At 32.9% G+C, this 15,181-nt stretch overlaps 2 protein-coding genes across 3 annotated transcripts in view; one reads left to right on the top strand and one right to left on the bottom strand.

Moving 5' to 3' along the window:
* Positions 1-15,181, top strand: part of LOC142353693 (plastin-3-like) — a 577,871-nt gene that overhangs the window by 353,984 nt on the left and 208,706 nt on the right. The window lies entirely within an intron of this gene.
* On the bottom strand, positions 12-14,483 carry LOC142352849 (uncharacterized). The gene is made up of 3 exons (XM_075405003.1): positions 14,337-14,483; positions 12,317-12,614; positions 12-857 (listed from the first exon to the last, which is right to left on the bottom strand). The coding sequence occupies exons 1-3, from the start codon at positions 14,481-14,483 to the stop codon at positions 337-339; spliced, it is 966 nt and encodes a 321-aa protein (XP_075261118.1). The 3' UTR covers positions 12-336.

Raw genomic sequence — 15,181 nt, 5'->3', positions numbered from 1 at the left:
ATACTTTTAAAGGCTTATAACAGGCTTTCTTGGGCGGGTTCTTTTTATAGGTTTTCTAGGGTGGGTTCTTTTTATCGGCTTTCTGGGGTGGGTTCTTAACGCTCGCAATCCAAAATTACTTTTCTGCCGTTTTCAATCTGAAGTTTTCATTCGAATTCTAACTTGACGAGAATTAGTTTTTTTGCAAGTAAATGGTGACACAATATCGAGTCGCCTCCGACAGCAAACAGATAGTTCATTTCGTCAATAAATGCACTGGTTTTTATGTCAAGCGGCCTCATATCGCCCCATTTTTCAATGGTCGCCAAATCGACGTGAAATATTACTTTCGAGGACTCAAAGCTGTTTGAACAAATACTTCCATAAGAAACAAATAAAAAGCCCGTCGTGGTTTTTTTCAGCTGACTCGGGCATGAAGAACAATGTTTTCAAACAATCAAAAGATTCAATGTCTTGAAATTCCATAACTTTATCGCTCACATCGTTTTCGGTACTTTGAATTTCAATTTGAAAACCCCCGTTAATGTATAGAATAAATTCCGAAGTAACGACAATTTGATTGACGTCCCGTGCTTCAGTTCGAAGTAATCTTATGATTCTTTCAGATTCGTAGATTCTAATATCAACTGTGTCATGTTTATTATGTTTTGTAATTGCCAACTTTTCTATAACAAAAAGGCGATTGTTCATCGTTTCAATTCTGCAATCCGTATACACCGAGCTGTCGACTTCCCGAATAACCCGCAGGGTTGTGCCTCTACTACTCCGCTCTACAACTGACACGATATATTTTTTGACTGATTTTTGCAGCAGGTATAATATTCCGTTACTGCTACAAGCTACCGATTCGATAGTTCCTAAATAAAAAAATAATAATTGATGAATAATTGAGACAGAAATGAATTGATGGAGTTGCCGGTGCATAAAATAATTAACAATAAAATAAAAGATTTTTAATTTTTTTTCCAAAAATTGCCGCGTTGTAACTATCAGCCTTCATGGTATAGCAGTCTGTCTTCCACTGACGTTGACAGACGTTTATAGTAATAAATCAACTGCATATTCGTATTAAATAGCCATATAGTCATTTAGAGAGTGAGGTAAGTCATTTAAGAGCGAAAAATTTAGCTTGCAACTCAATTTAAAATCCACTGCCAGTTAGTTGCAGAAATGACGTCATGCTCAGAAAAGCAACTCAAAGGCCCGAAAGAGTGGCTAGAAGGGAACAACAAAATTGCTTGTTTAAGATTAGTAGCGTGAACAAAAGTAAAACGAATCACTGCCATTAGACTATAAACTTAATAAACAACGCAGGACAACTCCTGAAGTAAAATCGAAAAATTTTAATGGAAAATGGAAAAATTTTAAAATTATTCCATGCTAAAAAAACAAGCAGATAAAAAGTAGTTTTACAAATTTGAGACATTCAGAAAATATTCACTGTTCTTAAGATAATCAAAAGCTTGAGAAGTTCGCAAAATGGTGTGGTGAAAAAAGGCAAAAAGAAGTGACTTCGAATTCAAAAAATATAAATTTGATCAACAGAATTCCAAATTTTGCAAACTTCATTGCAAGTTTGTTGAATTTATTTGAAACTCACGCTTTTAAAACTCATTTTTGCGAATCTATTCTGTTTCGCATCCATCTCATTTTTTTTTTCAGTGGGCATAAATAAACACGGCGGGGGGGGGGGGGGGGGGGGAGGGGAGAACAGAACAATCTGTAAAACATGGATTCATTCTTTAAGATTTTATTCACCCAAGAAAAATACCATAGATAGCACAGTGATAAACGGATGGACTGGACAATCACACCGAAAAATGAGGGCAGGTAATTTTTGTAAATTTTGGTATAAATAAAAACAAGTTATCCCTGTTGATCTTGCCAACCTGTTCAGAAGCTCCTAGAACCCGACGAAGAAACTGCTGCTTTCTTTTCAGTAGCAAGGTAATCACTGTTGGCTGATAGGGCGAAAAATTGACTCAAAATCTCTAGTAATATTTCACCCATATAAAAAATCTAAAATTGGACAGATAACATAGAAATAATAGCCAAACTTTGGTCACAAATGCATTAAAACTGATCGCTACACATTGAGTTCAGGATTTCCCATCAACTTCAGCCCAATAAGAAAAAGAAAGGCTATTTTTTCTTCAGCTGATATGGTGTCTAATTTTACTAAAAACTAACAGGTTTTTATGACGTTTAGAAAACTTAGAGTCATCAACAAAATGTGAGCACTTTAATGAAAGAATCACAGAGGAGCAACTCACGAACTATAACTTAAAAAAATGAAAACAACCTAGATGCGAATTTTAGGCACAATATAGAAATTGTCTTGAATAGTTAACTAGACACGCAACCGTTTGAACAAGAAAACAAAATGTCTAAAAATAGAATTACTTCTTTGTTTATTCTCAGAAAACAGAAAATTAACATCAATCAATCAGATAAAAACATCTGAATAACAGTTCAAACTAAAAGTTTTTGAAAAACATGTACCAGTTTTCCAGAAAAGTTTTGATTGGAAAGTACGATGACTAAATTAAGAAAAAGCATCGCAAAAAAACAAATTTCATTTATGTCTTTAGAAACTAGAGGCCTCAAAGTAATTTGAAGGTGTACTGAAAAAGTCCTTGACTACGTCCAAATGTCTATAAAAAAGAGGAGAAAAAAGGGCCAATCACACTTGTTATTGCTGCAACTAAGTGAAAAGACGAACAGTAAAAACGGGTAAGAATCAAACACACTAAACTTACCGGAAAAAAGAATAATTATATTAAAACAATAATTAGCGTCAAAGTGAGAAAAGGCTCTTTGAAGCAATCTTTTAACATTGACCCCGAAACGTTTCGCTTTTATTTTGACGCTTAAGCCAATTGGACTTACATTTCAGTAATTACACTGAGTAACAAAACTAAAAACAAACAAAAATTATGGGTTTTTTCTAAAATTTCATTATTTTTTAAGAACTTATTACATCGATGTTATACAAATCAATAGCTGTTAACTGAATAATTGAAATAACATAATAACTAAAACAATCAATCGTACGCAAACTGACATCTAAAAACAACAAAATGGGCAAATCCTAAAAACTGCTTAAAACGTAACAACAAACTAGGTGCCGAAATCATAGAAATCTTTTTTGTTCCGACCCTCTTGAGGGGGGACGAACTATATACTCATAAGGGTTTTTTTTGTTCAGAGAATTCTGACCGAATGATATATTCATCGTACAGAGTTGTGAGTGGTATCATTATAAAGCCCCTCCAGCAAAGAATATGGAATTAAAAAGATTTTTTTTTTGATTTTCGGTTTCTAGAGCGAGTTATCGTGGTGAAAAATTTTGTGAACATTAGAACAATTTGCTTAATTTTTATCCACATTTTCCGGAATTTTAGCGTAAAATTTTGTCAATTTTGCAAGAAAATATATAAAAGTTATTCACAATAGTACTGTTGATTTTACTCAAAAAGACAAAAAAGTTTTGTTGATTATTTTGATTTAAATTTTTGGCCAAAATTTTGGCTAAATATTTCAAAATTCAGCCTTTTTTTAATCAAAAATTGCCCAAAATAAGCTACTTTAGTCCACTTTGATTAAATTTACCGGAAGTAAACACCCGAAAAAAAACTAACACAATCTTCTTAGACTACAATGGGAGCTAGAGCTACCTCCACATCTGTTAAGAGTTACCTGGGATTAAAAATTTTCCTTTTGCTAACTTTACTCAAAGACTATTAAAAACGCCACATTTATTTTTAATCTTTTAACTAGCAAATTATCTAGATTTAAAACATTCGAAACAATTGAGTGTTCTTAATGGACGAACAGCAATAGAAATGTACAAAGTTTCGGTTGTAATAATTAGGAAAGTAGTCAGTCGGTTTTTTATTTAAAAGAAAAATTCGATCTTTTCCTTGTTTAAAAAAGAACAGAACAATTCAAATCAAAGCTCACTGTTGATTGGTCCAAATGGCTTCCTAAGCAATTACAAATTTATGGATCTAGTTTCTTCACCCAAACGATTATGGTCATTTTGACTTTTAACAATGCTTGATTATTAAATAAACAATGGATTACTGAAGTTTGTCACTATTTTTCTTTTAATTTGGTCGTCTTGTAGCTTAGTGTGCGCAAACAAAAAATGCTTCTTCTTCGTCTTCTCTCTAATGACTTAAATTTGAATCTTTTTTGTTGTTTTAGGCGTTAAGTTATGGTTTTCTGCCTTTGATACTACTAGATTCCAATTTTTTAATATTTAGATGTTGGTCCATTTTTCACGTTTTTTTCTCGTTTTATTCCGTTATCTTATTAATGACAGCTAAAATTTTACATTATTGGCGTTCAAAATAAGGAGCAATGGAACATATAAAAGTATTTAGAGGCATGGATTAATGTTTTAACGGCTTCGACACCACTTTCTAGAAGATTTGTTTTTCATTTGTTATCACTTTGTCTTTAGTTGCATGAAATTTCCTGGATAATGACATGTCTCATTGTTTTTTTAAGAATTAGGTGAGCCTATATTTTTCCCACTATCATTTTCACTTTGTCTTTAGTTGCATGAAATTTCCTGGATAATGAAAGGTCTCATTGTTTTTAAGAAGGATTAGATGAGCCTATATTCTGATTTGAATTGATAGCTGATGGCTTTCATGACTTTGAAAACAATTGCTTTCAAAAATTTTTTAAAAAATCAGTTCAACTTCACGTTTTTGTACTGTTTTGTATATTTGTTACTTAGTCTCGTTAATTACAGGTCACGTAGGACAATATGGTTGCCATGGGAAGGTGTAAATGTACATAATCTATTGCTTTTAAAGAATTTGTAATGAATATACTGGCTTCGAGACGGGTTTTTCTCAAAAAGAGTAATTAATTTTTTTATATTTTTGTCCATACTTGACGTTCTTTTTGTAGACGTAAGACATATTCCGAATAAATAGGTTCTCCAGCGCTTTTTGGTCAAACAAACTTACTTATTTAATTAATTCATTTTGTAGCTAATGGCTTTCATGACTTTGAAAATATTGTTTTCGAAAAACACAAAGGCATTTCTTATTTTTTCCTCTTTTTCTATTTTTGTCTACTTCTTACCTAGTTTCATTAATGAGAGGTCACATACCAAATTCTTGGGTTTATTGAAGAAGGCACAATCTATCTTTTTTGAGGGGAGAAATATGCCTTACGGTGTCGACAGCATTTTCAGCAAATTTTTAATTGAATTATTATTTGTTGTCTCTATTTGTTGTTCTTTTTGTAACAGCATAACAATTTGAATAGTAACAGGTCTTAATGCACTCCTTTAGTCCCATAGGTCTTAAAAACATAAGTTATTGTAAAACATGTACATGTTTTCAATTGATATCTAATGGTTTTCATTACTTAGTTGTCATAAAAAAAGTGATTTTTTAACTTTGCTGATTTTGTTCTTTTGTCTAATTGTTATCAAGCCTTATTAAGAAATGATCACATACCTTTTCAATTAAATTCAAGTTATTTGATTTAGTTTCAGTTTTATCTGACGCTATCTGAGTTTCTTATTAAGTTTTTTTTTAATTGGACATAAGGTTTTGGATGTAATCAATGTTTGTTGCTGTTTTTTTGATTTCGTATTTCGTCTAGCCTTGCTTTCTTAATAATGGCAACACGCATCAATTTAATGCGGGGTTTTTTATTCCACTGGATTATTTGCGTTGGAGACAATCTTCTTGTCCATACACCAATTTTATTTCAAATTTTTTTTATTTTTTGGGTTGTTTTGTCTGTTCCTCATTTGATAGACAATTATGCCAATTGAGTGGGGTCGAAACTTTAAGTGCAAACGCACATTACCGAGCCTCCTTGTTAGCTATCAACTCAAATGCCTGATGATAATCACCAATGTGACATGTTCTCCAAGTAATTAAAATCAATATCAATCAACTGAGAACATCTGAAAAATGACTTTTTGCCTGCCCGGGCCGAGACCGAATGGTTAACTTGTAAGAACTTGCAAGTTTCTTGCAAAAGATGGTTAACTTGTACGAACTTGCAAGTCGAATGGTTAACTTGTAAGAACTGGTAAGTCGAATGATTAACTTGTAAGCTTCTTGCAAGTTCGTTACGGTCGAGCACAACTCTTATTGGTTAATTCAATTTAACATTCAGTCATTTACCGTAGAAAGTGCGTGGGAGATAGTTGCTCTGTTTGGATAACATAAAACAATCCGACCTAAGTAGACAAAATGGTTACTTTTGAATTTTATCAATTCAACAAAGATCCTTTTGCAATTCCATTATAAAACTGTAGATCTCAATTAGCTTTTTCACGGTTGCTTTTTAAAATTGTTCCCAAAAAATTGATTTTGATTGAACTTTCAAACTCATATGTCAGTATTTTCTCAAAATAATTTAGTGGCGCTCCATTTTTATACCCTTTTTTATAATTTAATTCACACTTTTTCAGATTCTATTTTTTCCAAACGTCCGTTTACATTCATGTCTTGCAAATTTTTATTTACGGTTTAGTGAGTATGTGTGTTTATGTGTTTTTGCGTGTGTGTGTATGTGCGTGTGTATGTGTACGTGTATGTGTGTGTGCGCGCCTGTATGTGCGTGCGTGGTGTGTGTGTGGTGTGTGTGCGAATGGTTAACTTGTAAGTAACTTGTAAGTCGAATAGTGAACTTGTAGGAACTTGCAAGCCGAATGGTTAACTTGTAAGAACTTGCAAGTTTTTGGAAGAAAAACTTGCAAAGCGATGCAACGCCTTGTAAGTTTCTGCCAGAAACTTGCAAGTTCTTACAAGATAACCATTTGGCCTCGACCCGGGTGATTAAAAATCAAATTTTAGCTGTCATTAATGAGAACAAGTGACAAAATAACATCAAATTTGAGCAAAACATATTCTGTAAATCTACAACGTCCTTCTTTTCTAAGAAGATTTTATATGAACGCAGAGGGAAAAACAATGGTGGAAAAAACAATCTAATCCAAGCAACTTTGCGGCACTGTTCCAGATGTCTGCAGATGTTATTGCGCTCCGAAACTTTACTTAACCGAAAAATAATGCTACTATTGACAGTGCAATAAAAATTTTTAAAAATACAAATTCTCGACAAAAACTTGAAGAGAATGCAGTGCCACGGCGAAAAAAACTTTAGCCAAGTGCTTGTTACATCAATGATTGGTCGGAAACTGAATAGTCAAATGAAGACTAAAAAAAAGAAAAAAAGCAAAAAATATTGCATTAATAGAACTTGAGCTTCCTCTTAGTCAAAACACTCATAAGTAAACTATATATTCGATTGAATCTAAACATAATAATAATAAATTGTTTACTGGTGTGTTTACAGATTAAACAGAGCACTTACACACTTGATCAAGACAAATAGAAAACAAGAACCAGAAAGATCGCCATTAGATCATAAGGTCCGTTTTCAGCCGTCTCATAGTCAGAAGAGACATTTCATGAAATTTATTTCACAAGTTATTCAGTGGAGATCAAAAATAAAGTGATAGCGAGAAAAAACACGGAAGGTTAGAAGGAAGGTATTAAAAAGACTTCAAATTGGCCAGATTTTTGATGAATAAATTTTCTAATATCAGCCTTAAATTAACCCATTGAGTAGTTCATTCAGTAAAAAACAATTTTCCAGTTTTTCGTGAGCAAAATTTTTTAACTCTGGGCCGCTCAAACTCTCCAATTTTGTTACAAAATTCGAATCCAGGTTGAGGAAAACGTTTGAGAGTCTTCGGATTTTATTTGATGGACAGTTTTCGGGGAAAATGAATTAAGGGGGACAGCTTTAACTCGTTTTTTGAATGAGCACAGTTTTGACAGTTCATTTTGTGTAATGTAATTTATATCCATGATACAATTTTCACGTCTTATACATTTAGTCATTAGTTTAAAAACTTCGTACAGGTGAAGCTCCTGGTCGGAAAAAACTTTGTATTTCTCTCTGATGAGAGAAACTGAGTCACACTTTTGGAAAAAAAGGTTACTCTCAGTATTCTATTATTTTTTGCATAGATTTTCTGCATCATAGCTCTACTGGCAGTCCGATAGATTAAAATCGCGTAATGAACAACTGGTTTAACATAATTGTTGAGTATCTTGATCAGTTGGCTGTGATTTAAATTTTTTTAACAATTTATAGACAAGTCCAAAAAATTGTACCAATGTCTTTACTACTTGTTTCGTGTGTTCTCTAAAATCTAATTTTTTGTCAATGGTTATGCCCAAATAACTTTAAATTTAGATTTTCAAGGGTTTTTCCGTTCATTGTAACGACATCACTTCTGTCGAGCGTAGTCTTAAAAGTTAGGGCCTTACTTTTATCCGCGTTCTGTGTAAGTTTGTTCAATTTTAGGCAGTTTTCTGTTTGGTATAAGAGCTGTTTATTTTTGTGACGAGTATTTGCCATCGTCGGCACAGAAAATGAAGTTCGCGTACGGGGTGTTTGTTTTCAAATCATTTAAATAAACAATGAAAAGAAGTGGAAGAAGTACGCCTAATTTGCGACTTCCATTGTCCAGACTGTACAAACTGTTTACTATTTTTCCATTAAGATTCCAAAATTGTATTTACAGGACACCTTAATCTATACATTTTACACTTTTGAAGCAGAATTTTTCTGTCAAAAGTGTCGAAAGCTTTACATAAATCTATAGTTCCTCTTTTTTTTTAAAGCCGAATTGTTTGTTATTTAAAAATTCAAAGTCTTTAAAATAATTAGAAATGCGATTTAGAATAAATTTTTAAAATTTTACCAAGAGATATTGGACAAAATTTATTGGTTTCACATTTTTTACCTCCTTTATGTAGAGGTATTACCGACGCTATTTTCAATGAGTCTGATAAATGCATTTTTGAAAACATATATAAACCAGATTGGATAGGTAGTACGCAATTGAAGCTGCAACAGACTTTATGAACGTATAGATAAGATCCATGTAGTCTTCGCTGTATTTTGACTTAGATTCCTGAATTATTCTAGGCACTTTTTTTTGCTCGTTGGTAACACAAATAAAGATTGAAGTTAATGATTTTTTTAATCACCACTCACTTTGATAAGAACTTTTTATTCAGACTTTCAACAATTTTGCAAAGGAGTGATTGAAATCGTTTACATCCTTTTGATTGAGATTTTGTACTTCTTCCCGCTTTTTTCTGCTAAGATTTCTTACTATTTGAAACAATTTTTTGTTTGATTTCGATGTATGCTTTCCTTTCTTTTATAATAAAATTGTTTCATTTTTACCTTTGCCATATGTTTAACTTTTTACGTTGTTCTTTGTATTTTTCTTTGGCCTCATTTATTTGGTTTTTACACTTTCTCTAAACATTCTTTTTTTTTAAGTTTCCTTTTTCAATTGGTTATCAACCCAACTGTAATGGTTTTTTAAAAATTTTTACCACTTGCTTAGGAATATATCTGTCCAAAATTATTTTCAGTAAATTTTGAAGCTCCTGAAACTTGTTATCAATTATCTTGAACTTCTCACAACTTTCCCGTTTTGATATTTCAAGACTCGTAATAAACTCTATTATTTCAACTAGGGAGATCTTTAAATTTTTGCCAGTTTCTTGAAGCGATATGTTCACATTTGTTTTCCCTCTGTGTTCCCGTCTGAATACCAAGAAACACAGAATAATCATCAGATATACATGTTTTTTTAACTTTTAACTCTGTTGCGAAAAAATGTCAAAGTTTGAGTTTGATTGTTCGGTTTCTCGCGTAACCGAAATTTTATCGATTATTTTTATTAAACATCCTTTCATAATTTCCTTCATTGTCTCTCATTTTTGATTGTTCTCTAAAAAACTGATATTGAAGTCACCACAGACGATATTAAAAGATTGTGGTTCTATTAAAAAACTTTCAATATATCTTTCAAATTTTTGTAGGGAATTCCGTGTTAACTGAAATTGAAGGCATATACAGGCAAATTACATAGGTGACTGTCTCGAGTGTAGCAGTAACTCTTATAGTGAGTGCCTGAAGTCGATTTAAATTACAATTTTCGCTTGTGGATTTTTAAATAAAAATTGCAACTCCACACCTTTTTCTGTTGACATTAATGAGAGGTCTAAAACTGTCCAGAAACATTGATTTTCAGTGATAAATGTCCTTGAGAGAAGTTTCCGTCAGACAGATTGCCGACAATTTCTCACTTAGGCCTTCTAGCAACACTTGTAGATCGTCAAAGTTTTTGTTTAGTGAACGAATGTTTTGAAGCATGATTTTGTAACAGTTTTTCGATAATATTTGAACTTTTAACTAATTAACTAACTAACTACGTAGGCCGCCAGACACATTATAATGTCAAAAGTTCTCAAATGGTTTAAAATCAAGAAAGAAAGAAAAAAGACTTTCAGCAGATTAGTAGTTTCAAATGGAGTCGAATCCTGCGATAATCACAGGAAGAGAAAATAATGATCACAAATTTACTCTGCCTTAACCGCTGTCTTTTCAAAATACTGCGTATATCAATTCAGAAAAGACTACTAGCCGAAATCACCATCAGAGTTAAGGACAGAAAACTTTGCTTACCAATGATTTTAACCAGCTGGGGGTTTTCCTGCGATGTCAGGTGCAATGCTAATACTAATTTTTAGAATCCTAATAAAAAGATGAATTTTATCTTCCGATTGAACATAGTGGGAATTTTTGAGTTATCAACTTATTTGTAATATTTTTGTCGTTTGGCAGCGGGAGAACTAATGTCTACATCGTCGTCCTTATCATTATGTTTTTAAGCTTGTCTAAGTCTTCTATTTCGTTCACCCGGACGAAATGAGGTTTTTGTTCGTTGTTTGCAACGAGCACGGAAACAACGCGAATGTATGTTGATGTATTTAAGTTGCGCTTCGTAGCCTCTGCTTTGATTTGAGCCTCACACTCAGAGAGTGGCTCCTTTATGTAAATATTGTTTTCATTGATTGAGTAATTCTTGTTTCTTAAGGTTCGTTTTTCTCTTAAAAATTCCTTTTTGGTCAGCAAAATGGATGAACTTGCAACTTACAAATAACAGCAGGCATATTTTTGTACTTCAATTGGCCGGGTACAATATGACAAGGTTTGATGCTTGGTCTCTCCAGGTACACTCCAAGAAATTTATCAAAAACTTTCAATGTTTCTTGGGTAACGTCCTGTACACTTCGACTATCAAATGGAGGGCTAACGATTAAAACGGTATCTTTCCTTGAGTACCGTTCCTGTGCTCTCAGTCTATCGTTCAAGTTATAGAAAAAGTACAAAAACAGAAGAAATACTGGAAAACAATCAAAGTTATAAGAAATGAACCGAAATTCGACTTGACTTTATCAATTTCTTTGTAACAAAAAAAACTCAAAAACACTTCCAATCAACTGAAAAAGACACCATAAATGTCAAAAAATCTATATTTAATCAGAGAATCTATGGTTGTCATAAAAATTGACAAAAACTGTTAAAACGCGTTTTTAAAAGGCAAACTGACTCATTTAGTTCAAAACTAGAGCTGTAATATCTGCTTCAAATGAACCAGAATAATAAAAACATTGAGCACTAACTAGTTAATACAACTTAGAAGACCCGTTCAACTGAAAAAGTTAGCGCCAAAACAAAACAAAAGCGTGCTTTGAAAATGCCGCAGAATGTTATATGAACAAAAGCAACTGTTTTTCTTTTTTGCTAATTCTTGCTCAACAGATGAACCTAAACACTTGTTTCCACGTGCAGCATTGAGTTTTTGCATCTTGGTTCAATGACAATTTCACAATACAACAGACAAAAGATTATAGCAAATCCTCTTCGAGATGTAAACAAGACAGCACATCAATACATATAAAATTATTTGAACTGTAAAGAAAAACAATATCAACTGCAATATAGCAACGTTCAACTTTCAACTATATTAAACTTGATATGCTTTTTTTTTACTTTCAGCATCTTCTTATTCGGAAAAAAATGCATCTAGCAAGATTCCCAGAGATTAAAATAATTTTTTAAATTAAAAAACCTTTTGAAACTTTTGCGGCTAATTAATGATAGTAGCGTTCTGGTTTTCACTATTGTTTTTTCTACAATCTAAAGTCAAAAATCAGATTAATTTTCTCCGTTCTGTGAGTAAAAAATTTAGAAGACGTACCGCTAAGTCTCAAAAATTAACAACCAAAAGCTGTTTTCTCCGGAAAAAAGTTGCCTTTGTCTTCTGATCTGGCATTGGATCAGGGGCTGGGAAAGTGCGTTGGAGCGATTCCAGAATAGTTATTCCAGAGTTATAGCAAAATCACCTAAAAGCCTAAAAGTAATATATACAACTAAAACAATCATTACTTACGGCTAGAGAACCAGCCACTCGGTATTGTAAGCCTCTCTGTTGAAGACAAACCTAAACATGGATCAAGAAAAAAGATTTCCGTCGAGGTGGATAATATTATTCGGCCAGTGAGAGGGTCATAGTCTTGAGGATAAATTCTAAAAGGGAGTCCATGCAAAAGTTGACGAACGAGTAAAACGCAATCGATCTGTTGAATTAATCGTATTCCAATTAATTTTGGCTGCGCAGATTTTTTCGACGCTCCATTCCCGTTTGCCAGAGTCTTCTCAGTTGCTTGAGCAGGGTTCTTCTCGTAGAACTTAACTAACTTCTATCCCGTATTGTGTTCAATATGCCATAATTTTTTTCAATTGACGTCTGTTGCCACAAAAATTTAATCTTAAATTATTAACAGTCAAAAAATTACTACTGGGTCTAAATTTATTAAAGCAGTTGTTAATGGTTACTTTTATCAAATTATGATATAATTTCAAACGAGTCCATCTTAAAAGTTAGTCACGGGTTCTAGGACACAAAACAAACATAATAAAAATATAGAAAAAAAGGGGAGGTCCTCTTTGAGACGCTTAAGGCATTTTTTCAATTAAAAAAATTTTTTGCTCGTCCACTTTTTGCTACTTTTAAAAACACCAAACGAATTCCGGACAATAATAGCCCCAAATGATTCCCGTAACCCCGATTGGGATTGGAACATAAAAAAAAACTGTTGCTCTACAAATAAATTTCAAATTACCCGCTGTTTTGATTGGATTTTGTGGTTAGGCATCCACCAGATTTACAGTGAGAAGTCACCCTGATTAGCATCAAAAATTACAGCTGGTAACTAAAATAAATTACAAAACAAAACATATACCGGGCTAAAACTGGGCTTTATGGGATGATCCCATCTCCATGTCTAGGCTTTGTTTTTCGACATTTATTCAATCAATTTTGTTCTCACAGATAGTTTTGGTGAGCAACGCTTGTTGGTCAGTACTTTGAGCAGAATGAAGAAACAATAAAACTAGCCAGGAAAAATTAACTTTTAACGAATTGAAAGACATAACAGGACAAGCCTTGAACTACAATTCAAAGTAATTTCATTGACAAAACAGAAAACTAGACTTAGAAATGACAAGGAATGGATCTGGGAAACCAATTGCGAGAGATCTCAATCAATCAACCTCACAGAAGTAAAAAAAGAAGTAAAATTGCCGCGTGTAACCAATAAAAAATTTGAAAAACGAATGTTTGGTTAAGACACCGTTTTCCCACTCTGCTTCAAAGTTAGAGTGAAAAAGTTTCACTCTGCAAAGACAATCGCTTTTTCGTTTTATATATTGTCTTGGCGGGACCAAATTTACTTTTTTTGCATCTTTTGCCAATGTTTATTTTTAAGCATATATAAGCAAATGTTTATTTTTTTGAAATTAACAAATATTCTGTTAAAAATAAATAGGAACAATTTCAGGTGATAATTTGTCTGAATAGAAAAAATGAGGTTTTTCGAAACTAGCTCGTACCAAGTTGAGACATCATAATAAGGGGCAACATCCTGTTTAAAGTTTTTGGCATCTCGTATAACACTCATTTAACCTTTTGTCATTCGTCATTCAAAACGGCGTTTTTTGTTTGATTAATAAATGTTGGGTAGCGCGCAATTGTGGGATTTTAAAAAAAATTCTTTTCTGGGATTTTTTTAATAAAATTCTTTTAAAACAATTTCATTTAAAAAGGTAATCTTTCTCAAATTTTACATTCTAACGGTCAAGAAGGCGTTTGATGGTTTGTGCTCTATTTGAAAGGTGTTAAAATATTTTTTTTTGTAAAAGGGTACCATAATAAGTGGGGCTTTGAACAAATTTTAAGCGTTGTTTTTGCGTGGCGAACATTCATCCAGGCCGTCTTTAAAAAAACGCATTGCGCATTTCAGAAAATTGCTGAAAGTTTTTAAAATGTTAAAATTTGGGCAACGTACAAAATAGATCGTCGGTGTTTTTTCTTAGCAGCTCGTCTTATTACATTTATAGTTAAGTCTGACTTCATGATTCCTTTCATGGTCGTCAGCAACTCCAAGCACTTGGTTGTTCAAACTCCCCAGATGCTCTTGAGCTGAACAAACTGAGTTTAACATTGACTCCACATCATTTCTGATCGTTGCCAAATGCTCCTGATTATACTTTACCATTTGGAGTAATGTCTAATTATATCCATCTAGCGAGTATTCGCATGAACTTGAAACAAAGTTTGAATGGAAATCTTCTATAACGCTCAACTCTTTGTTAATTGACGATAAAGTTGAGTTCAGTTCTGAAGACTGTTCCGAAACTTTTTGAATCCTTATTTGATATTCTGAAATTTTGTTTGTGTTTTTGTCGGCCAAATTTCTAATTTCGGTATTGATTGCGACTTTGGGGACAACTTCGTGTTCTGATGCTCCAATATGATTGGTCGACCAACAATCTTCGCAAATGAGTTCTAAACAGCTGTTTCCTTTGCAATAGAATGCTTTAGGTTTTTGATGCGTCGCACATGTGTCGTGCTAATTTTTGAATGAATCAAAAATTCTACGGCTTTTCGCACTCCCCAGTTTTCGTGAAATTCTGGCAAATCTTGACAAAAATGTACAAAGAACATTCATGAAAATGCCTTTGCTCAGTTCCTATGCATCGAGAAAATTTCCCACTCTACGTCTTGAAAACAGAGAAAAATATTGGAAAGGCGGCGTGCGAACTGTGCAGCTCAAAATTAAAATCCGAAAAAAATCAAAAAAGTAGAACAATGAATAAAATTCAATTCTACAAAAATTAAAACAAAAATACAAAACTGTATCATGTATATATTATATATTAAGATGCAGGGCTTACAATGCAAACCATTCAGAAA

The sequence above is a fragment of the Convolutriloba macropyga genome, chromosome 14, assembly GCF_964194025.1.
Source record: "Convolutriloba macropyga chromosome 14, txConMacr16.3, whole genome shotgun sequence".
Taxonomy (NCBI): domain Eukaryota; kingdom Metazoa; phylum Xenacoelomorpha; order Acoela; family Convolutidae; genus Convolutriloba; species Convolutriloba macropyga.
This window is presented reverse-complemented; position numbering and strand designations above follow the sequence as displayed.